General features: G+C 40.4%; 1 protein-coding gene across 2 annotated transcripts in view; it reads right to left on the reverse strand.

Annotated features, from left to right (window-relative positions):
* The window catches only part of LOC145417495 (uncharacterized), a 204809-nt gene that overhangs the window by 25241 nt on the left and 155199 nt on the right, over positions 1-24369 (reverse strand). For both annotated transcript variants that reach the window (XM_080286206.1, XM_080286210.1), the window contains exons 3-6: positions 21743-21871; positions 18849-20315; positions 15939-16099; positions 15066-15281 (exon numbers count right to left, since the gene is read on the reverse strand). In XM_080286206.1, coding sequence (XP_080142332.1) covers positions 15066-15281; positions 15939-16099; positions 18849-20315; positions 21743-21871 — 1973 coding nt within the window. The remainder of the gene's footprint in view (positions 1-15065; positions 15282-15938; positions 16100-18848; positions 20316-21742; positions 21872-24369) is intronic.

The following is a 24369-nucleotide window of genomic DNA, read 5'->3' on the forward strand; positions in this document are numbered from 1 at the left end:
TACAATGACCCATATCATTAATATTCAAGGCGCTGGGAACCTTTCCTTAGTGAATCCAAAAAAACATAAAATGTTAATGAGCAAACCCTGAACAAGAACCTGCTGTTACTACCCTCTATTTCATTTGCTTAACTTGCAAATTGAAATTCAACAACTGTATAGTACACATTAACTATTGTGACTTAACATACAAAATATCGAAATCTACCTATCTATTTATCTATAGCCTGATGCCCTAATCCTGCAAAGGGTGGTCACAAACAAAATAATCACCTCCATGTCACCCTGTCCCCTGCCATTTTGGAACCCTCCCCCCTGCTTACATCCCTCTCTCTCTCTCTCATATACCTTTCCACTCGATCCCTCCCTCTCATCCTCAGTCTTCCCTTCCCTTCCCTCTCCCCCTCTCTCACATAAATTCTCCTGGTTAACCTCTCACTTTCCATCCACACGACATGGCTAAAACATCCTCAATGTACTTCTCCTAATGCTTTATATCACATCCACACTACAATGCTCCTTCATTTCCTCATTTGTCAATCTCTCTCTCCATTAACACCACATGCTCCTCTAAAAAAACTCATTTCCACTGCTTTCACTCCTGAATTGTGTCCTTCCAACAAGGTCCAAACTTCACTTCCATATGTTAGTGTGAATATCACAATTCTATCATGCGGCGACTTTTTTACTTTCATACGCACTTCCCTATTTCTTATCACTGCTTTCAGTGAACCAACAACCTTCCTTTCCTGTTGTACCCGTTCAGGCATTTCATCCTCTAAACTTCCACCCTTACTCATCACACTACCTAACCACTTAAATGCATTCACATTTTCCATTTCCTTATCACCCAACCTCAATGTGCACTCTGTGACTTCATTTCTCTCAAAGTCCACAACTTTACTCTTCCCTACATTCACCTTTTGATTCCGTTTCTAACATACTCCTCCAAACTCATTTGCCAACCCTGACAGTTCACCTTTGTCTCCACTTAACAATACAGTATTATCTGCAAACAACAGAAGAGGAGGTTTTAAACCACTCCCCTCTCTCATTAGTAACAGTCCAACATCCACTGCCCTACCTTGTCATGGAGACATGACACATCTCTGTTTCAATCCAACATTCAGACAGAAAAATTCACTAAGTTCACCATCCACACGCACTGCAGCCCTAGCACCTTCAAGCATACTCTTCATGGCATTCAAGAGCTTCCCAGTTACTCCACACATTTTTAATATTTTCCATATTCCTAGTCTGTCCACGCTGTCACCTGCTTTCTCCAAATCCATGATGGCTGCATACAACTTCTTTCCCTTCTCTAGAAAATTGCTCATTAAATACCTTAGGATGAATATCTGACCAACACCTCTTCCCTTCCTGTAACCTCCCTATTTTCAACTAGTAATACTAAAAAAAATAATGATATAATAATAATAATAATAATAATAATAATAATAATAATAATAATAATCCATCCATCCATCCATCATCCAATCCTATGTTGCCCCATGAGGAGCGTAGGAGCCCGGGGCTAGGCAGTTGGTCCTGACATTTAAGATGAGAGTGACCAACCTCACTCATCCCTGAGTGGCATTATGTAAGCAGTCAACCCCAACCACCCCTTGGATATAAACCTTCATCGGTTCAATCCGATTGGAGCACAATAATTACCCACTAACCACCAGGTGCCAAAATTTGGTTATATGGTTACCATCCAGCACAATAAATGGTTTCCTGATGTATAGGAAACCATTTGGCTTGTCACTCAGTGTAGAGTCACCCATAGGCAGAAGGAAGAGGAAAGAGTGAAGTAATGAAAGACAGAGGAGGGAGTGTAAAGTCACCTGTAGGCAAAAGGATGAGGAAAGAATGAAGGAAAGAAAGACAGAAGAGGATGGAAGTAAAGAGGGATGGAGAAGAGGACAGGGCATACACCCAAGAGCAGCACTACATTGAGTGAGTGGATGGTGAGTGCCCCCACCTACCACAAATAATAGTAGTAATAATAATAATAATAATAATAATAATAATAATAATCATCATCATCATCATCATCATCATCATCATCATCATCATCATCCATCATTCAATCCTACATTGCCCCATGAGGAGCGAAGGAGCCCAGGGCTAGGCAGTTGGTCCCGACATTTAAGATGAGAGTGACCAGTCTCACTCATCCCTGAGTGGCATTACATGAGCAATCAACCCCATAATAATAATATTAATAATAATCTGGTCTTTTCTCTAAAGCACGAGTTCTTCCATTGGGAATTCACTAGTGCTCTACAAACATATGCATTATTTTTACATTTACAAGAATTGTGACATCACTCATATACAATACAAGCTTCATCAGTTTAAAAAAAAAAAAAAAAAAAAAAAAAAAAAAAAAAAAAGTGGCAATAATTAAACTCCACAACCATCTGTCATAGTACCTCTCTCCAGGTTGTAGCATTTTGATTAAAGAAAGGCTTTCAGCTGTCTCTTAAAGGATTCAACAGAAGAGAGTTGTCTCATGCACAATGGGAATCTGTTATATAATATAGGGGCTCTATACACAAAAGAACGATAAGAAAGATGACTGGTGAATGGCTCCAGACTCATCAAGGGACATTGAATCATCTTCACTATATAACATCACACCTGGGTGTGCCAATGGGAGTTTTAACAATTCAGCAAGATACTTCGATTCACCAAACTTATGAACCCTGAACGTAATAAGACAGTCTGAATTCAATTCTTGCCTTTACTGGTAACCAATGCAGTTCAATTATGAACGGGGTAGTCGAGGTTCTTGGGGGGAAACCAAAGATGAGCCATGTTTCCCTGTTCAATACAGATTGAACTTTACTTAGTATATTATATGAAAGACCTATCCAAACTGAATTACAATAATCAAGACAAGACCACTGCATGGACCAATGTTAAGAGGCAATGTCTATTCAGGAATTTTCTCACAGAGTACAGATTTCTGATATGCAAGTTACACCTTCTGACAACCTGATTAATATGTTCTTTATAGTTTAACTCTGAATTAAAATAAACACCCAGATTTAGAACAGAATTGACTAGATGAAGCTGTGACACACCAATGTTCAAAGCGAAGGCATTATCAGTGTCGTCACCCCTTCTGTTTCCTCAGATGATGATGATCTGAGTTTTACATCATTCAGCTTATGTTTCCCCCAAGCCATCCAAATCTTAATAACAGACATTAGAGATTCAAGCTTAGTCTTGGTATCGGTTAACATACAGTTGTGTGTCATCAGCATAAAAATGATAGGACAAGTCCTGAGCATCAAGTAAAGACGATAAACTACTCGTGTAGACTGTGAATAGAATTGGACAAAAACCTGACCCTTGAAGGACTCCAAACAGAAGGGGGGCAGAATCAGAGCTAGCGTAATCAACAACCATTCTCTGAAACCAGTCCGAGAGATATGATTTAAGGAACACAAGAGGACTATCATGAATGCCATAAAAATACAGATCATCCAACAATAGTTTATGATCAACTGTATCAAAAGCTGTAGGCAGTTCCAACAGAACTAGAAGAGAGGACATCCCACTACAGGTGTTTGCCACCAAGTCACTATGAATTCTTGTTAATGCAATTTCAGTTGAATGATATTTTCTGTATACTGACTGAACAGCTGGAACAACTCTGTTACATTCCAGTGGTGGTAAGAGTTGATCAAGTATGGCCCACTCAATAATCTTGGACAATAATTTGTCACGCCCTCGATATCAAGGCCAGGTTTCTTGATTACAAGCATAAGCAAAGCACGTTTCTCAGACTGCACAAAATTACTTTCTAAGAAGCATCTATTCATTATGCTGCAGATAAAGTCTGCTGCATGTTCGTACACATCAGGCAGTTGTGACAAGTTACACAGATCGAGTGGGCAAAATGTTTTGTTAAGCTCTCTGATGTAACATCTGACTTAGTTTACAAAGTCCTAACTCTATCAATAGGTATCCTACCATATACTTTTCCTAATACATTAAGAGGACAAATGGCCCTATGATTAGCACACACTTCTTTTTCCCCGTTTCCCCTGTATAGGGGAATAATTATACCTGACTTCCAATCCTCTGGGACTCTACCTTCCTTCCAGGGCAATTTGCACATCTTCCATATCCATTCTATTAGGATCTCTCCCCCAAGCTTCAGCATTTCACCACACACTCCATCAATTCCTGAGGAATTCTCTATTTAGTTTTCTTCATGCATCCATCCTACTGATATCTTCCTCCCTTCACATTTCCCTCCTTCTCCCAGCCTTGATGTAATCATACACAAGATATTATGGAAATATACAAACAGCAATGTAGTAGTGGAGGTACACTGAAAATATTGTGGAATTATGGCACTTGTGTTACTGCTGATAATACCATAAACCTAACAAATCCCACTGACCTTTTAACCAGTCAGTCAAATAAATGATGCCATACCTTCCCTTACAGGAATTCTATGGTAAAGTTGATGCTCTTTATGGTTTGGAAATTTAAACAAGCACCAAAACTATCTAATTATTTCCCAAAATTTGCCAGTGGCTGTTTTTAAAAGATATGTGATAAGATCTGTAACACTGTGAAGGCCTCAACTTGGACTTTGACTGCTTACTTATGGCTGAGTTTCCTGTCTGACAGTCCTGACTGTGTGGCCAGTTACTGAGCTTGCAGCCATACATCACTCTCATAGCAGTACTTCTCAGGATTGATGGCAGCCTTCCATCTCCTGACTAATAACTATACCCACTAACCTTTTATACAGCACCATTATGGTAAATTTTATAGCAATACTATGGTAAATTTTGGTCATTTTCATACATAACACCTTGGACTGGAGATCCACACAGTGCTGTGTGTAGGATATATCCATCCCTTCATCCAATCTTACATCGCCCCATGAGAAGCGTAGGAGCCTGGGCCTAGGCAAGTTGGTCCTGACATTTAAGATGAGAGTAAACCAACCTCACTCATCCCTGAGTGGCTTTACATGAGCAATAAACCCCAACCATCCCTTGGATATAAACCTTCACTGGCTCAATCTGATTGGAGTGCCGTAATTACCCACTAAACCACCAGGCACCAAAATTTGGTTATATGGTCACCACCCAGCATAGCAAATGGTTTCCTGGTGTACAGGAAACCATTTGGCTTGTCACTCAGTGTAGAGTCACTCACAGGCAGAAGAATGAGGAAAGAATGAAGGAAAGAAAGACAGAAGAGGATGGAGGAGAGGAAAGAGCAGACAACCGAGAGCAGCACTACACTGAGTGAGTGGATGGCGAGTGCCCCCACCTACCACTAAAGTATATATATATATATATATAATTTATATATACATATATTTTTTTAATTTCATCCACATCCTTCGACAAACCTTAAAATACTGGTGTTCTGCATACTTCTGGATATGATGGCTGTCAAGTACCTGGGTGTGAACATTTTTCTTTAGTGTGTGATAGTTACTAGTAACTTCATAAATCCATAGTATTAAAAAAATAGTGTACTGGTTATGAGAACTAAATAGGGAGGGATAATGGAAGTTTGTGTGAAAGTACTGTGTGGACAGAAAATACTCTAGAGAGTTTATAGGATGGTTGGGAAACAGGTCAGAATAGATGGATGTTAAGCAAGTGGCTCAATATTGGTACAGTATTAGACTAAGACAGGGGCATACAATGTTCCCACAGTTGTTCAATATACGTATGTGCATGGGGTTGTTAAAGGTTTGAGTTAAAGCTATGGAAAGGAAGATGGGGGTTCTGATTAATGGTGAAGGGTGAGTATTTCCGATCTGATGTAGATAAATGATACTATGCTAGTTCTTTACAGCATACTTAACATAAATCTTTGCAGTCTAATGAAGAGTCCTGTGAATATCTGTTAGTGGTATGATTTGAGTGAAAATGTAGACAAGAGCAAAGTGACGGCCATTGAAAGAAATGGTAACTCTCAGGGTGATGTGCTGGTGAATGGAGAGAGACCTGAATTACTGTTGCAAGTAACTTTACATACTTCAGTGCAGTAATAAAAGGAAGTAAATGTGTGCAGGAAATGGAAGGCAGACTGGCACAGAAAAGTAAGTTGGCTGGTGTTATGGAAGTCTTTCAACTAAACTGAGGTCTGAATGTAAAGACATCAAGTGGACTGCATGATGTGTTAATGTGCACATTAACATACTGTATGGGTGTAAGGATTTAAGTATGGTATAGGTGACAAGTCAAGAGTACGAACTATGGGAATGAGATAACTGAAAAATAAGTATGAAATCAATGGAGTCAGTTGGCTAGCCAGTAAACTGATACAGTAATACTGCATTGATAGAAGAAAATGAAAGCAATTTGTAATCGGTAATGAAAGAGTCTCATACTTTGAATAAGAAGATAATTATGAGTGAATGTAAAGAAGAGTAAGGAAACTGTAAGTGACTGGCAATCACATCGCTTGTATCATTCATAAAGGCTCCAAAATGCTGGCATGCATCGGCCTTAGTCACTTAATGGCAGCTTTCTCCGCTGTTCGATCTCTAGCAGCTTCCCTACTCAGTCCCTTTGCCCTGAGGTCACAATCTATGACCTCATTCCAGGTCTTCTTTGGTCTGCCTCTTGCAACCTAACCCTCAACAATCATACTTCTCACCATCTGCACCAAACTGTCACCCTCCATCCTCTCAACATGCTCAAACCATCTCAGTTTATTCTTCTCATCACAACACAGATACATTCCAGTCTCATCTTTCCTTTAAACTCTCCAATCAGAATTCTAGCCCCCGCAGGCCTTGAATTCAAGGGCGTACTAGGTGGGGGCGCTCACCATCCACTCACTCGATGTAGTGCTGCTGTCGGGTGTCTGCCCTTTCCTCTCCTCCATCCTTCTTTCCTTCCATCCTCTTCTGTCTTTCTTTCCTTCATTCTTTCCTAGTCCTTCTGCCTACAGGTAACTTTACACTCCCTCTTCTGTCTTTCTTTCCTTCATTCTTTCCTCTTCCTCCTGCCTGTGGGTGACTCTACATTCAGTGACATGCCAAATGATTTCCTGTACACCAGGAAACCATTTACTATGCTGGGTGGTAACCATATAACCAAATTTTGGCACCTGGTGGTTTAGTGGGTAATTATTGCGCTCCAGTCGGATTGAGCCGTTGAAGGTTTATATCCAAGGGATGGTTGGGGTTGACTGCTCAGTAATGCCACTCTGGGATAAGTGGGGCTGGTCACTCTCATCTTAAATGTTGGGACCAACTGCCTAGCCCTGGGCTCCTACACTCCTCATGGGGCAATGTGGGATTGGATGATGGATGGATGGATGGACTACACATCCATCTAATCATTGTCATTTATGTACATTTCAGCCTCTGAACATCCTCATCGTGTACTGCCCAGGTCTCACTACCAAACTGCATCACACTCCTAACATGACACAATATACTTTGGAGCCCCTATATTATATAGTAGATTGCCATTGTCCATGAGACAACTCTCTTCTGTTGAATCATGTAAGAGACAGCTGAAAGCCTTTCTTTTTTCAAAATGCTATAACCTGGATAGAGGTACTCTGACGGATGATTATAGGGTTTAATTACTGCCACTTTCATATGTTTTTTTACTGATGAAGTTTGTATTGTATATGAGAGATGTCACAATTCTTGTAATTGTAAAAATAATGTATACGTGTGTAGAACGCTAGTTAATTCCAGATGGAAGAACTGGCACTTTTGAGAAACAAAAGACCAGATTATTATTATTATTATTAAGCAGTACAAGATACTGTACACAGGAAACACAGTGAATTCCAGGGTTCAGATAGGAGGTGAAATGCTTGAGAAGGGCGATAGTTTAAAATATCTAAAATACTATGTTAATGTGGGAAAATGGAGTTTGAGGTTAGGGAGAAATTACTTAATGGAGAAGGAATAATTAGAGAACCTGGTTGCATTTTGATGGGTAATATGATTAGTATGGAGGTTAAAGACAGACCTGCTTAACTGCCAACTCTCTTCAGGGAGCAAACATTGGGAAGTGAGTGAAGTAGCTGTTTAGGATGCAAGCTATAGAGATGACCTTTCTTTGAATTGCTACAGACACAAGGGGGATGGATGGTGCAGGTAAGAGTGAAATTTATAGGTGTTAAGAAATGGAAGAAGAGCAAAAAGAGTGTAATGTAAAATTACTGATAAAAAGAAATACACTGATACATTGGTTATCATGCATAACTGGTACTGAATTTGGGACGTGATAATGGAACTGTGCAATAACAAATACAGTAAATCTATAGCATTCTTAAGTGGTACTTGGCACCTCAAGAGCAAGTCCAAATTTTCCCCTTTTATAACAAAACAGTATGAATGTATTCCCTGAATACATTCATACTGTTTTGATAAGTACCAGAAATACACAAAGGCATGGTAAGGTTAATAGAAAATGATGAAAAGGGCACAATAAGCAAGAAATATGTACCAAAGAGAGACCCGAGATGGGCTCGAGGCAAGGGGTTCCGAAGCTAGGAGGTGGAGAGTTAGTGGTCTTCCACATAGGATTAACTCATTGAGTACAGCCACATCTTTGAATCTCTCAAAGCTATCAGACACTGCAACATCACCATTGGTAGAAACCAGCTCTGGTGTGCGATAATGACGTTTTTGAGCCGAAAAATGTCCTATAACAGCAGATATGCAGATTTTCATCTCGTTGTGATAATGAAAACCATTACAACCAAGAGATCACTGTATAGCTGTTGTTCTTGATCAACCCCAGTCTGTCTGGGTGGGAAGACCAATCAACTGCAGACAAGCAACCACCCCAGCTGGGTTATCGCATGCAGTGAACCAATATTCCCCTGTGGCTGACAGCTTTTCATCACAGCAAGGTACAGGGAACAGGGTTCAAAATGGGTCAGTGTATTTGAGGGGGTCATCATATACGATAGTCATGGTCCTTCAAGGTGGTGGTGGTGGGGATGAATAGAGTGAACCTTTCACAGCTGGGTGCTGTAAGCCCACCCCAGTAAACCTATTTGAAATAAAGTCAATTGTGACTATATGCAAGAGGGACTGGATAACAGAACACTATTCAAAGGTTCAGGATGCAGTGTTCCTAATATCATTTACATTCTTAAAACTAATTATATAGGGTGTGTATGTCATCTTGAAGGTCTCCCCTGAAGTGCCAGCTCTAGGGAAGTTTCCAAATTTTCTTGCAAATGAGATGAATTAAGAAAGTTGGCATATTTCATGTGTTTCCATAACATTCAACAATACCACAGAACGAAGTCAAAGTTAATAAAAATCACCATGTGATTAATTTTGGGACAAAAAAATGAACTTAGCAATTTGTCTTCACAATGTAATGAACACTGTTAATACACTGCAACTGACTTGCTATGTCTCCTATCTTTCAAAATGGATATTATATACAGGAGCTTCCATTTTTATTTACCTTCTGAATGATACATATACTGTATGTAAAATAAATATATGCCTTGGGTCCATCTGTATTGTCTATTTCCATGGATCTTCACTGTATTTGGAAGGGTCAAACCCCCCAAACCCCTCTCCACATTTTGAATAATGCTTTTCAGATCAGATAATGAAGGTAATGGATAGAGTTTTAGAAGGTATGATTAGAGAAAGAGTGAATATAAATGAGATGCAGTTTGGGTTTATGACAGGTAGGGGGACCACTGATGCCATATTCATTGTCTGACAGCTTCAGGAAAAACATACTGGTAAGAAAAGGAATCTGTATTTTGTTTGTTGATTTGGAAAAGGCCTCCCTGGAGAGGTGGTGAAGTGGGCAATATGAAAGCTTGGCTTGGAGGAGTGGCTGGTTAGGGTGGTTATGGCTATGTATGTACAGTGAATGGAGATTTGAGTGATGAGTTTTCCGTAAATATTGGTGTGCATCAGGGGTCAGTTTTGAGTCCCATGTTGTTTATCATGGTACTTGAAGCCCTCTGACATGACTTCAGAAACGGACTCCCATGGGAGATGTTGTATGCTGATGACTTGGTGTTGATTGCAGAGAACGAAAGGGATGCGGAGGACAGGTTTAGGATGTGGAGAGATGGTATGGGGCACAAGGGCTTAAGGGTAAATGCAGATAAAACAAAAGTGATGATATCTAGGGTTGGTGGCAGTACTGTCAAAGATGAGGGAGAGTGGCCATGTGCAGTTTGCCACAAGAGCGTGGGAAGTAATTCCATCTTGTGCGGTGTTTGTGATAAATGGGTGCACAAGAGATGTAGTGGTATCAGAGGTTGACTGCGAGATAATGCTGATTTGATGTGTGCGGCGTGTTGGGGAGAGCAGATGGAAATTGTCGGGCATGAAAGGATTGAACTTGCTCGTGAATCTCTTGAGTGTGTGGAAGAGTTTTGTTATTTAAGAGACATGTTGTGTGCTGGAGATGGGGCTGGAGCTAGCTCTGTGGCAAGGGTGAGAAATGGTTGGAAGAAGTTCAGGGAGCTCTTGCCTCTCCTGACATTGAGAGGACTCTCCCAATGTGCTAAGGGGTCTTTGTAGGCAGCATATGTTAGGAGTGTAATGCTGTATGGTAGTGAGACCTGGGCAGTAAAGAAGGAGGATATTCACAGGCTCAGACATATAGTAATGACAATGATTAGGTGGATGTGTAGTGTGTCCCTGCATCCGAGATCTGAGGGGGCTGAATTTACGATGGAAGAGTTGAGAGGTAGGATGGGACTGAAGTGTATTGATGTTGTGATGAGGAGACGTAGACTGAGATGGTTTGGGCATGTGAAGAGGATATGGGATGATAATTGGGTGAGGAAGGTGAGAAGTGTCAATACTGAGGGTGGGGTTATTTGGGGTAGACCAAGAAAGACATGGGATGAGGTCATTAACCCCTTAACCGCGGGGCGTCACTTTCGTGACGCTTGGGAGCAAGGGATCATACCGTGGGGGCGTCACTTTTGCGATTCTGTGTTATTTTGAATTCGCCTGGGCTTTCAAGTGGTGGCTTGTTTCATCTATCAGTACTGCCAATGTCCAACACTAGTCAGCACTCCTAATCTCATCTGTACTCCCATCCATTGTTGACAATTTAGCCATTTCTCCCCGTTCTTGACTCCCCTCTCTACCTGCCCTCCATTACCCTCTCCTTTTGCCTGCCCGGCCGTGCTACGCTAAGTAAATCTTCCCTGGAATTTTCCACTGATTTCATCCATTGAAATAAGCCCTATGCCCTATTCTTATACCAAATAATATATACCAAAAAGAAATAAGGTAAGTGAGAGTGCCATACACCTGGAATTGGCTAATTATCACCTGACAACACCTCACGTGAACTCGTTCACTAATTTTCGCTGCTTATTTCCCCTTGAAATATGCTGTATAATCTATTCTCGTACTAAAAATATATATAAGGAGGGAAGGGAGAAGCCTAAGTGATATTTACATTCACTTGGAACTACCTAATTTATAATGTATTGTCTAGATTTCCTGCCAATCATTTCACTGCCATATATTAGCAGCTGTCAAGAGACTGACGTTGGCAGTAATGCATTTCCCTACGTAGGCCACCCCGGCCCACCCCTATCAGTCCACTGTCATCTTCCAAGGTGAAGGTATGTCTGTTTGCTCCTGCTAACTTCCGCCACTTTTTTAGCCCCATGCAAAGGGCCCTGTGACCTTTACCCCCTACTAAACCTCGTGTGGAAAGAGGTAAAAGGCTGACAATTGAAAGAGAGTGACTACGATCTTTCTGTTGAGTAAAACAGTGCAAGTGGAATTGTAAATAATGTGTAAATAATGTGTAAACAGCAAGTGAAAGGAATGAATGTAAATATAAGTGAACAGTGGAAAATAGTTTTATAAGTTACTTCAAGTGACAGTGCATAACACAGTGTAAATAAAATAGAAATGTAAATAATGTAAATAAAATAGAGAACGTAAATAGAAATGTAAATGAGTAGTATTATAAGAATACGAGTATATATACTAGAAGTAATGAAAGTGCAAGTTTCACTCTAGCATGTATGAATACTATGAGTTATGAGAGTGAAGGTGAAAGTGACATTCACTCTCAATGCTAGTATACAGGACGAGAAAGTGAATGCTACGTATTTTACTGAAAGAAATTGAATGCTTACAGTGACAATAAACTACTATTACTGAAGGAAACTTATGGATAAAGACTGTAGATATATATAAGTGTTATATAGTAATAGAAATATAAACTGTGTGTTTTTATGAATAATAAATGACAACACCAGCGGCAAAATAGCGCAAGTGGGAAGGTCATACGCCCTCGTAATTTTCAATGCTTTCACAGTGTTTTTTTTTTTTTGGAATATGGATTCCAAACTATTTGAGAATCATAGAATAGTGTTTCTAGTGATAATATCAGGCAGTAGTAATCATATTACGGGTTGTCGGGAAGTGTAAAGTGGAGACTTAGTTAGCCAACTTCAGAGGTCTCCACAAGTCCTACGGTACTCGACGAAGGCTCAACAAACACCCCAGGAGAAAGCTGAAGGTATGCCATAAGCATATGTGATTTTAATATTCTAGGACTAATAACTGATTTTTGGCAAATATTTTTAGAGAGTCTGTCGGAGCGCGAATGTGCCTGTGGGTGCCGCAAGAAAAAGCAAATCAAGCCCGCGGTTAAAGGGTTAAGTGTGACCTCAGGGTTAAGGGACTGAACAGGGAGGCAGCAATAGATTGTGCAGCATGGACAGCCGCCATTAGGTGACCAAGGCTGATGCATGCAAGCATGTTGGAGCCTTTAAAGACGAAACAAAACGAAATGAATAGTGGGGAGGTTTGGTTCCTGGATGAACACCACATTTGCATCTCTCCACCCACTGAACAGGCTCCAATTCATTCCATAAATTAGTTATATGGATACCACCCAGCATTGCAATGCCTTTCTGGGTTACAGGAAAACATGAAGTTTGTCACTCAGTGTAGAGCCATCTGCAGTGGAAGGAAGAGTAATAATAAAATGACAAGAAGGAGTATGAAGAGAGGAGGGCAGACACAGATAAAATGAGATGTGGGAATGAAGAAGTAGGTAGTACTACGGTACATCAAGTGAGGGGATGATGGCTGCCCCCACCTACCACCAAAAATATAGTCAGGTACAATGAGATGATATGGTATGTAGCGAATGCACACACATAGGCTGTGAAAGAAAGCTGATGAGAGTGAGACTGAGGGTAATGTTGGTAGTCAGACCTGGTGTGGTAAGGAAAGGGGTGTAGCAATCTACTGATAACTGAAAGAGTGTTTGAGAGGGTGTGTGAAATAAACTAGTCTGGAGACAGGTCTGTCATGGCTATCCCTCGTTCTGCGGTTCCCAAGAGGGAGCAAGGCATCAGAGATGACAATAACAATGATGATGTGAGGGGTGTACATAATGGATAGGATAAGACAATCTAGTTCAATAAAGATGCTGTTTACGGAAATCTGGTGATGATAAGGATGTCATGGTCATGTGGAGGGGGTGAATGTATATAAGGTGGCGAGGAGAATATACCAGGACAGTATGTGTGACTCAAGTCTGAAGGTGGGAGGGGGCATGATAGGTCAAGATAATCATGAATGGCTACCTAAATGAGTGTGTAAGAAAGCAAGTTATTCAAGTTTATGTGGCTTGGGAACTGACAAGAGGTAAGTTGGATGGATGATTGTATTGAGAATCACATGTTGTGGATTTAGTACCCCATTTTTAACTTAACAGTCAACAGAATGACTATCTAGCTGGTGTAAGGGATGTGCATTTACAAAGAAAAATAACCCCTAAAATCTGTGCAAATGGTTAGGCCTGGGAGGTGAAGACGAATTCTAGGAGCCTGAATGGTATGCAAATGAGTGGTCTATTTCGTTGGTCATGCTTTTGTTTTCCCTCCTTTGCACTTTCATTTTCCTTATATTCTTCACCTTAATTCACCCCATTCTTAGGTAAGAAATAAAGGTATATAATGATGATGATGATGAATGATAAACTAACTGGAGTGCTAATTTTGCCTTGCATGCAGGGATTAGAATTTCCTAGAGCTGAAAGAAGATTTTTTTCTTCCAGCAGAGCTATCTGGAGAAGAGGTCAGTCTCCAACCATTAACCCACCAACTGTGTCATAGGATTTGAGAAGACATCTGTGGTGAGCACAAAAAAACACCAATTTTTGAAGTTTCTAGTATAGGTATTCCAAATATGTTCTTACAGACTGATATAAAATGTATTGAAGTATATGTTCCTAATTATGTGCTACAGTTTAGATGCTACAGGTATCTAAAGTTAAAGTGCCATGACACCATCCATAGTACTAATCTGAGAAAAAAAAAAAAAAAAAAAAAAAAAAAAAAAAAAAATTTTACTGGAAGCCAATTTTAGGGTTAAGAAATGAAAGAGGGTGTTACTGTATGATTGGACTTGCAAATGAAGAGCTGATAACAATTCACACTAAAACAAAGCAGAGAAACTATGATCTATGGGTCAACTTCTGTGATGTAAGTACCGGCAGCAGATGAAAATGAGGTATTCCGGAATGTAACAAACAGTTCTCGAGTTAATTGTCCAAAACTACTGTAGCTTAGTCTCAGGAACGTACATCTCACTGGGGGTAATATAGAATTAATTGTTAGTTTTTATATTTTATGTCTTGGTTTACATCCAAGGGATGGTTGGGATTTATTGCTCAAGTAATGCCACTTAGGGATAGTGAGGCTGGTCACTCTCATCTTAAATGTCAGGACCAATCTGCTTAGCTCCGGGCTCCTACATTCCTCATAGGGCAACATAGGATTGGATGATGATGATTTATTTACTTTTGAGATGTAGAGGAAAATAATGAATAGTTTGGATGTTGCCTAGCAATATGGGTTTAATGACAAGGGATGGTTGAGGTTTATTGTTCACAATGCTGCAAAATAGCAAGCAACTAATCACTCTTGCTTTGAATGTCAGGACTGAGTAGCCTAGCCCTACGCCTCTACAGTTCTAATAGAGCAATAAAGGATAGTACAATGGATAAATGAAAAATATTCTCCTGTCAGACTACAGTACACTACGCAACACTAACACCAACCTTTCGATAGGGAGCAATAACTTTCATGTCAATTCTGTGCCACACCCCACCAATAACAACACTCCTCCAGTGACGCTCCTCAGTGCTTTCCTCAATGGCTGTCAATTCTGGGATCATCTGTGGGGGTGGTGGTGGCAGTGGGTCCAAGTGTGGGTCTCCATACTTGATGTTACTAGGTACTGAGCGTTCCAGGGCTTCAATACTAATGCATTCATCCTAGAAGGGAATACAAATATTTCAGCAATGAACTAAATACTGCACAGTATATAATCCAGATGAGTCAGGTCTGCATTGGAAACCAAAGCAGTAAAAGCAAGGAAACCATTTTATGATCTACTAACTTAAAGAGAGTACAATCACAGAGAGTAATTTAATTAATAAACTACCAGTTACTTGTGTTCTTCTAATGTAACCCAGATTACCATTATCTCATCTTTAAAAATGACAGAGCAAGCCATTATTTGTATAAAATCTAAATAACTATTTGGCAAATCTTAAAAAAAAAAAAAAAAACCTTATCAGAAGATGACATTTTGTTGATTTGTACCTAGAACTGGTGATATGGTAAACAGGGAGCAAATAACTTTTTACTGTTGTAAGTCTATACAATGACCATCTTGTTTGCTTTTCCTGGATAAAACGTCCAAGAACTATGTTCTACGAAATCAGAGGTTGAAACTCTTAGAAAAATGCAGTACCTACATAAAGTCAGTGCTGTAAACTAAAGGTTCAGTCACAGTACTACCTTTGGTATGAAAGTAAGTGGGTTATCAAATAGCAGTGGTAATAGCTGCACCCTCAGGCTCATCTAAACATGAAGAGAATAATCATCCATGAATTAATCTAAAAATACTAAGGCTCAACTCCTCTTACCAAAGCTTCATCATCAATGTCTTCCTCACAGTCACTCCTCTGGCTGAAGGCTGATGCCACAGAGATAGCATCATCATCAACTGGTGACCTCAAGATGTCCTCAGCAACAGATATTCTTTTTCGATGGCAGACATCATCAAAGTCAAGGTTCTTTGGTCTCTCTGGCAAGTGAACCATTAACTGATTACTTTCTTGCAAATACAATTAAAGACAAAGAAAAACACAAAAAAACACAAACTTAACTAATAGATTTTGTAAGAAAGCTCATTATGCAGTTCATGTAATAGTAATCCAGTGAGTAACAATTACACTGGCAACTGAAAGACAAATGTTCACGTTTATATTAAAAACAAATGGGTGGGGGGGGGGGGGAATACATGCATTAGACAATGATTCTATAATTTTACAGAAATAGTAAGAAATGAGTAAAGCAGGTAGTCACTTCAACCATGTTTCAGCTTCCTAACTCAAAGTATGTCAAAAATATCACTTACTGTATGTAATTAAAACTGGAGACAAAATATCTCATAACACAAGAGCATTCAGTCAGCCTATACCTCCACCAAGGTAGAACCAACTTCTCCCTTGACCTTGAACTTTGACCTCTTTTGACCAACCTTGATCACTTGTTTCTCCGATGACCCTCAACCAAATATTCAAATTTTTTGCAGTTTCATTGAATAGTTTGTCACAATGTTGCTAACAGACTGGCAAACAAAATAACCCCAAAGCAAATTCTCTTAAGTGGAGGTAACAAAATGAACATTTTCTGGAGATAATGTAAATTATTTACAGTATACTGACCAGCCAGATAAGTACTGTGCTCAATTTCAGCTCTTGGTTAATGTGTGACTGTCAAGTAAAAAATACCTGATTGCAAGCAAACTTTCAGCAGTCACTCTAAATACCAACTGACAGACAAAGGAAATGGAGTTAGACTAGGCAGGGTATCAGCATGGAACAACAGTAGAACTCCACATGACCATATGCCTTATTAGCACTGAGGCCAGTGGAAGCAGAAAGTAAATCTCTTGATGAAATTTTGATGATAGGCATGAGGAAGTCAGAGGAAAAACACGTTGGAGGAACAGCACTGGTATCAGTCTAAGCAGAGATGCATGAAGTGTTCAACTTTATCACAAATGGTGCAGCTATAAAACCATCTGAGTGGAAGAGAAGAGGGAAGGGATGAAAATGAAAAGCTACTGGAAGAGATATTTTTGGTAATATGCTGGAGGGAGCAGGAACAGTAGTGTTTAAAAGTTTGTTGCACTTAGATCTGATAAAGTTATCAGATGCATGAACAGATTCACAAGATTCTGGGAAGAAACACAATGCACATGATTCAAGCGTAACTTGGGATGGCACCTTCTGAAAGCAGCCTCCTTGTTGTGGACAGTAATACAATAAGCTTGACTGACCCAGACTTTTGGCACTAGTCAGAGGGTGAGAAAAATGAAAGTATTGTATGCTTCCATGCTCTTGAGAATAACATCAGTAATGTACAAAGTGTCAGGACTCTATATTATAATAATACAAATCATAATGGATAGGAACATAAATGTGTAGTTTTAAGAATACTTGATGGTCAAGCTAGGTGTGGGAAAGGAAACGTGTTTGCAGATTTCTGTGAGGAATGCCGAGACTGCAATGTGTCACCGTAAACGCTACATACACACAGACACACAGGCTTCTAGAACTCTCACATACGTCCAATACACGTGACACAAGCTCTCCCATACAAGAAAGGAGGAATTATACACGCAGAAGGAAGCGAGCGACAGAGGCGAGAGGTTGTCGAGAGAGAGCGAGACAGTCTGGGAGGTACTGTAGTTTGCGGGACTACTCTACTTCCCTTGTGTAAGAGAGACTTTAGTTAATCTTTTCAAGAGAACAAAAAGTATAAATAGTCCCATACTCATCTTTACCTCTCCAGTCATTGCATAACAAAGGGAACTAAGTTTATCTACTTACAAACCTACTCACGTATAACTACAGCTCGTCCATGAGTACAATACATGCATAACAGATCTACAAAACCCATTACAAGCAGCTACAAAGATACTACAATATATGGTGGCAGCGGTGGGAACATAAATGTGTAGTCTTAAGAATACTGTACAAGCACATTCAAATCACTTGCTGCCTTCAAACCAACAGTTCTAGGGAAAGTAAAAAATTTAATGCCTAAGGGCCTCCTAATCTGCGGCACCAAAATGCAACAGACACAAGTTCTTGGGAGGGTCTACAGGCTTTACCAGAGCACCGGGAGAGATCATTGAAATGAATCTGTGACGAGATGCTGACCGGAGGTATTTTAAAGACAGAGTAAGTATAAAGATTAGGTGTACAAAAATAAAGTATAGAGTGATGGAACTCATTCTTGGGCAGTTAGGGATGTGTAAAATGCTGGACAAGATGCTCTATGTCATTAAGGACAAAACAGATTTCATTATCTAGATCAGATAATATAAAGAGGATAGCCAAAATGTCCATCACCCTGGGGATTCAGAGACTGGTTGAGAGCTTGCCACAGTATAAAAAAATTTGAAGTGTACAGCATAATGTGTGTGTAGTTTGGTAGAAAGTTAACAAAATACTTAGGAGAGGAGCTCGATAACTCTCTTATAACTGAAACAATGAAGAATGTTAATAAAGCAAGAGATGGGTCATCACAGACAGTGAAACAGAAGCCCAGGTTCTCCCTATTACCATCTTACATACGGTACATTCTACTGTTAGTTAACACTATACTTGCCACTAATAAAAGAAGTAAGTCATCAATAAATAGGATATGGAAAGCACAAAAGTTAGTGAAGTACCAACAAAGTCCCCAGTGAAATGGACCACACACCATTTAACTCATGTCACTCTTTGTGTATTCAGTGAAATATGCAGTTTAGTACTTACCTTCCTGGGAAGTACTGTCAACTCTGCTACATGGCGTTCCTTCCGTGTAAGTTGTAATTTCTGACACATCGCTACCTATTAATAAAATTGAAGTATCTGTTTCATTTTTGTTATCTTCAGCCTTGTTATCCTCATCTCCTGTTCCAGTGATGACAATATCTGGAACAGTGGGTGGCGACTGTTTTTCACTTTGATCCTGAGACACAATTTCAGTAGTTGATGATCCAGATTCGTTTTCCACAGGTACTTCTAAAACATCAACATTTGTGAGATCTGATTCATCCATAACTTCTTCACTGGTATTCACACTCAAGTCGAGGGTTGGTGCTCTAATTTTTTTCAGACCAATGTCATCTGACTTGCTTTCAACAAATACACCCTCCACTTCCACCTCCTTATCCCCTTTCTTTCCAAGTCGAAATGATCTTCTTCTCTCAAGCCTAAAACCTCTGTCATCCTCATCCTCATCATCATCCATGTATATGCAAGATGACCTCTTGGAACTGTTGGCATCATCATATTCATCTGGGGTACTCTCATCAATAACAGCTCTGAAGTCTGTCTTCACAACACCATCTAACTCTAAGCCTTCAGCCGATAATCTTTTCTTTGGTGAGGAAATGCCACTATCTGTCTGACCTGCACCGGTGCTGTTTTGTTGTTCTTGTAAAGAGTTATGAAGAGCCTCAATAACTTCCTTGTTTACATACTCACTGTACTTTTCAGAATTATTCAAAACTTCCTCAATCTCCTTTGGTGAAAGTATATCCTGCAGTCTACCACTAAGGTTGTATATATCCTTATATTTTGTGAAGTCCATGCATTCTCGCACTTTCATGAGGGTACTTTGCTCAATAGTAAGACTCTCTGTATGACAGCTATCATCTAAATTCATGCTCATATTTGATGAAGCAGATTCTGAGTTGTTCTTGGTGCTATCTGATTTTGGAGTGGAGGTGCTAGTTTGTTTTATCCCATCATGTGTGTTGTCTTGATGACCCACATCATCACAAAAAGGTTCATCTGCCACAATCTCAGAGACATCTCCAATATCTTCACTGTCATCTAGCATGTTCTCTATTTCTTTTAAATCCTTATCAAATGTACCAACAACCACTGATGATCCATCTCCTTCAGTCCCATTAACATCCTCATTATTTTCTGCTTTAAAGTTAAAGCTTTCAGGTTGATCCTCAGGAATGGGTGTGGTATCATCGGATACTATTCTCCTGCGAATGCTGCCATGCCTCTGGAACTCTCCTGTTCTCACAAGCCCTTCAATCCTTTCAGCATCAGGAGCATCAATGGGAGTTAGATGAACTTTACGTCTAAAGCTCTTGTGTCTTACAAATGCATTTTCATGTGAATTTGGAAGGTGAAATTCTTCAAAGTAATCTTCCTCTATGTCGCTACCAACTTCAAAACCATTTCCTTGTTTGGGCGAGTTATCGGATGATTCTACTTCATCTGCAAACAATGCTCTGAATTACTGCAAGCAAAGTAGGCTAAGCCATAATATACATAGTACTGCCTTAAATAAAAACTACTGCCATAGGTACTTTACAATGGCTGCTTGCAATCTGCCACTAAATACGATTTATAATGTTAAAAGTGTTAAATAATACACATGTACTAGTACTGTATACTGTACTGCACTGTATTTCCCACACTGTTCAGTCAAACGAGACCCTATCTACACTAACATCAAGTACTGTGTAGCAAACAAAGAACAACTAATGCAAATTATATTACTGTACCATTATCCTAATGCACAGTGGTCTAGCAGTACCCTACAGATGAATATATGAATCAAGGTGATGGGAGTGCCATACATACAATGGTTTGAAATTCTGAATCCTTTATCAGTAACTGAATGTTTTCTATTACATAAAATTCCGCAAGAGGTGTAAGTTGGTCTTCTTTAAGTTCTGGACTACTGTCTACTGTGATCTAGCCTTGGGCCCCTATGCCTAGAAGTAATATGGGATTTTCTTACAGTACTGGTTGCAATGGCTATAATCCTAGCTGCAAGAAGTGTAAGTTGGTCTTCTTTAAGTTCTGGACTACTGGCTACTGTGGTCTAGCCTTGGGCCCCTGTGCCTAGAAGTAATATGGGATTTTCTTACAGTACTGGTTGCAATGGCTATAATCCTAGCAGCAGTTTGCATTACATCCAGCTTAACAGATGGTAATATGGGACTCGCTGTGATAATCTACAGTACTAGTAATAACTATAACCCTAGCAGCAATTTATATTAATCCAATTAAACAGATGATAATATGAGACTAGCTGTAATCACTTTCTTATATTTGCAATGACTACAGTATATTCATGGAAGTGTTACACTGTATTGAACTACAGTGAGCTCACATTTTACATCTGCTCAAACAGTAATCAGTTATTCATGTTTAACATGCTGTAGCTTTAGCTACGAGACTTAATTAATACAGTATTACAAATTACAGTAAAATTTATAGGTGCTTCTTGGTATCACTGATTTCAAAAATTAAAGTACATGATACCATATGCAGTTTATAGCCCTACCATAAAAAATACATTACTGAACTCAAGCTTACATTAATTCTACTGGAAAAAGAACAGTACTAAACTGTACAGTACTTCCAACCAGTACAAGAATATTCTGTTTAAACTAATTTCCTCAGTCTGATGAAGTGTTCTTTATTTTGATCTTGCTACCTCATGATTTACCGTATTATTCAGTTTGGGAGAGCACCCCTGCAGTAAAGCATAATACGAATGCAATTTCTAACTCTTCAAATTTTCTCCTACGCAGTATAAGTAGCAAGAAAAAAAAAAAAAAAGCATCATCAGGCTGACTGGGCAACTACAGTATACAGTATGAACACTGCAGCACTGTACTGGAATCACAAACCTGGCCTGTAGTTTGGGGTGAGGAAGTTGTTGGGTGAGACAGTAAGGACTTCCTCAGACTCCAGGAAGCACACACCAGCTGACTTCTTGTCCTCACATTTCAGTGCTCGAGGACTAGTTGGAAATTCAACTGAAATTTTTTATACAGCTGTTACAGTACTTGTCCTTGCAGATACACACACACATACATCTACGGTACCTATCTACAGCCTGATGAGATAATCCCATATGAGGTAGCCATTTATCTTTGAGTCAGCTGTTTTACAGGAAGGGGCACTAACCCTCTGCCAACCCACTTGTTGACAAGTAGTGAACACGTATGGTTTGTTTATATGGTTATAACCCAGCACTGTAAATGATTTCCTGGTTTACGGGAAATCATTACGCTTGTGGCTAAATGTAAAGCCACCTGAAAGAAGAGTAATAACAAGTGACAGGAAAGAGGGGAGAAATAGGAAGAGAGGAGGTCAAACACAGAAAATGAATGATAATGGTGAAGGAGGTCAAAGGCACCACTACATCAAGTGAGTGGAAGAGGGTCAAAACCATGTACTGTACAGTACCACAATATACAGTATATACATACCGGTACACACACACACACACACACACACACATATATATATATATACAGTAATCCCTCCAATATCCAACGTAATAGAGCCATAGGCAGGTCCGGATAGTGGTCCTGTCCGGATATTGGGCCCCAGCTTCTGGACTTGTACTTATGGACCCTAACTCAGAAAAACACCTATACAACTCCCTCTGGACATGCATAGCACATACTTAAGACCCAAATCACACCAATAAGGGACATAAAAGACTGAAATAAATGCAAAAGAAGCATAAAATGAGGTTTTTGAGGTAGGTTCATACAATATTGAACATTCTGGGTACTTACAAGTCCCTGGCTCCTGGACTGGTAGTTATGGACCCTAACCTAGCCTAACTCAGAAAAACACCTCCCTACTGCACATGCATAGCACCTAAGACACAGCATATTCACACCAATAAGGGACATAAAAGAGTGAAATGAGGTGTTTGAGGTAAGTATAGTATGGAAAATACAGTAGAGTACAGTGTGAAACATTCTGCCTACTTACAGCAAGTCCATGGCCATCTCGATGAATAACCGCCTCCTCTCCGACTCTGACAGTAAGAAGGATTTCCTGATGCACTTGCAGTACACTGTTCATTAAGTCTTGCACTGAACTTAGTCATTTGCACTCAGAAGTCCATTCTCTTCACAGTGCACACTCTTGTCTAATTTATGCTCCATTGTAACTTAATAAGTGATGCACTCTGCACTTTAATTCTTTCCACTCTTATACCATTTTCTAAAGCAAAAACACACAAGTTTATTTACGTTAAATTTAGTCCAAAAATTGTTTGTCTTTTCACTCACAACTGTAAATCCTTAACACAATGCACTGTTTTTTTCACTGCCCAACACTGTAAATTCCCGTGTGGTCTAGTGGAGAAGTTCTTGGCGTCTATTCACTGTCACAGTCCGAGAGTATCGCTGGCAGGTGACCTAGGGGTGCGTCGCTGGGTTGTGGTGATGGCGTACCCACTGCAGACGACTCTGAAGACAGACGCAAAGTCATGTCGAGTGGTGACTCCATCATGGCTGATGTGCTGGGCTGTGGCTCGGAGCATGAGGGCCTGTCTTGGGGAGGCAAAAGAGTGGAGCCAGGGCTGGGCACAGCGGGGGTCACGGGCCTGAAATAACTGTCAATCGTTGATTGACGCAAGGAACGACGATTCTGATGATTAATGATGCGCTGCCTGAAGGCACACACTTCCTCCACAAGTCCCAAGGGCCCCATCTCCCTGTCACAGTCCGGGTGTTCCAGGTAGTCCAGAACGAACTCTAGGTGTTCCCGGAGTGCACTCAGCTTGGGGATGGCTGGAGTTGTGTCATGCTGAGAGGAGTCCGCATCATCATCGCCGTCCTCGTCGGAATCTTCAAGCTGGGTACTGACACTTGCAACTGAAGATGCGATCTCGATATCAGACAGGGTCTGATACCCAGGATCGTCCTCGTCGTCATCCAACCACTCATGCACGTCGTCCACATCAACATCGTCACCATGCGTACGTAGACGTGCATGGAAGTCATCCATGTCAAAACCTAGGAAATCGTACTCCATATCCGTTCCGAGAAGCAGACGAGACCAACCATTTTCTAGAGTCTTGACAGGGATTTCCTTCCATGCACTGGCCCAGTTGCAGATTGCAGACTTGATGTTGTAGCGGCGAAGGTTTTCCAAAGTCTGCTGGCCTCGCATGTCCCGTCCCTCCCTGCGCTCGTCCTCGTCCTCGAGAACAACCATCACCTCGTCCAGGAACTTCCTTCGGTACAGCCTCTTCGTTGCCACGATCACTCCGTGGTCCATTGGCTGGATGAGAGCAGTCGTATTAGGTGGCAGAAACATGCACCTAATGCGGCCATTCTCAGCCACCAAGTCCTTGTCGCACGGGTGGGCAGGTGCGTTGTCGAGGAGAAGGAGGGCCTTTACCTGGTCGCATGGGATTCCCAGTTTCTCCGTCTGGTAATGTATGACCTCCTTGACAAAATGGCGGTGGAACCAGTCTTTGAAGATCTGGGCTGTGAACCATGCCTTC

This window comes from Coenobita brevimanus, chromosome 14 (genome assembly GCF_032717465.1).
Source record: "Coenobita brevimanus isolate Jiangsu-jjx chromosome 14, ASM3271746v2, whole genome shotgun sequence".
Classification (NCBI taxonomy): Eukaryota; Metazoa; Arthropoda; class Malacostraca; order Decapoda; family Coenobitidae; genus Coenobita; species Coenobita brevimanus.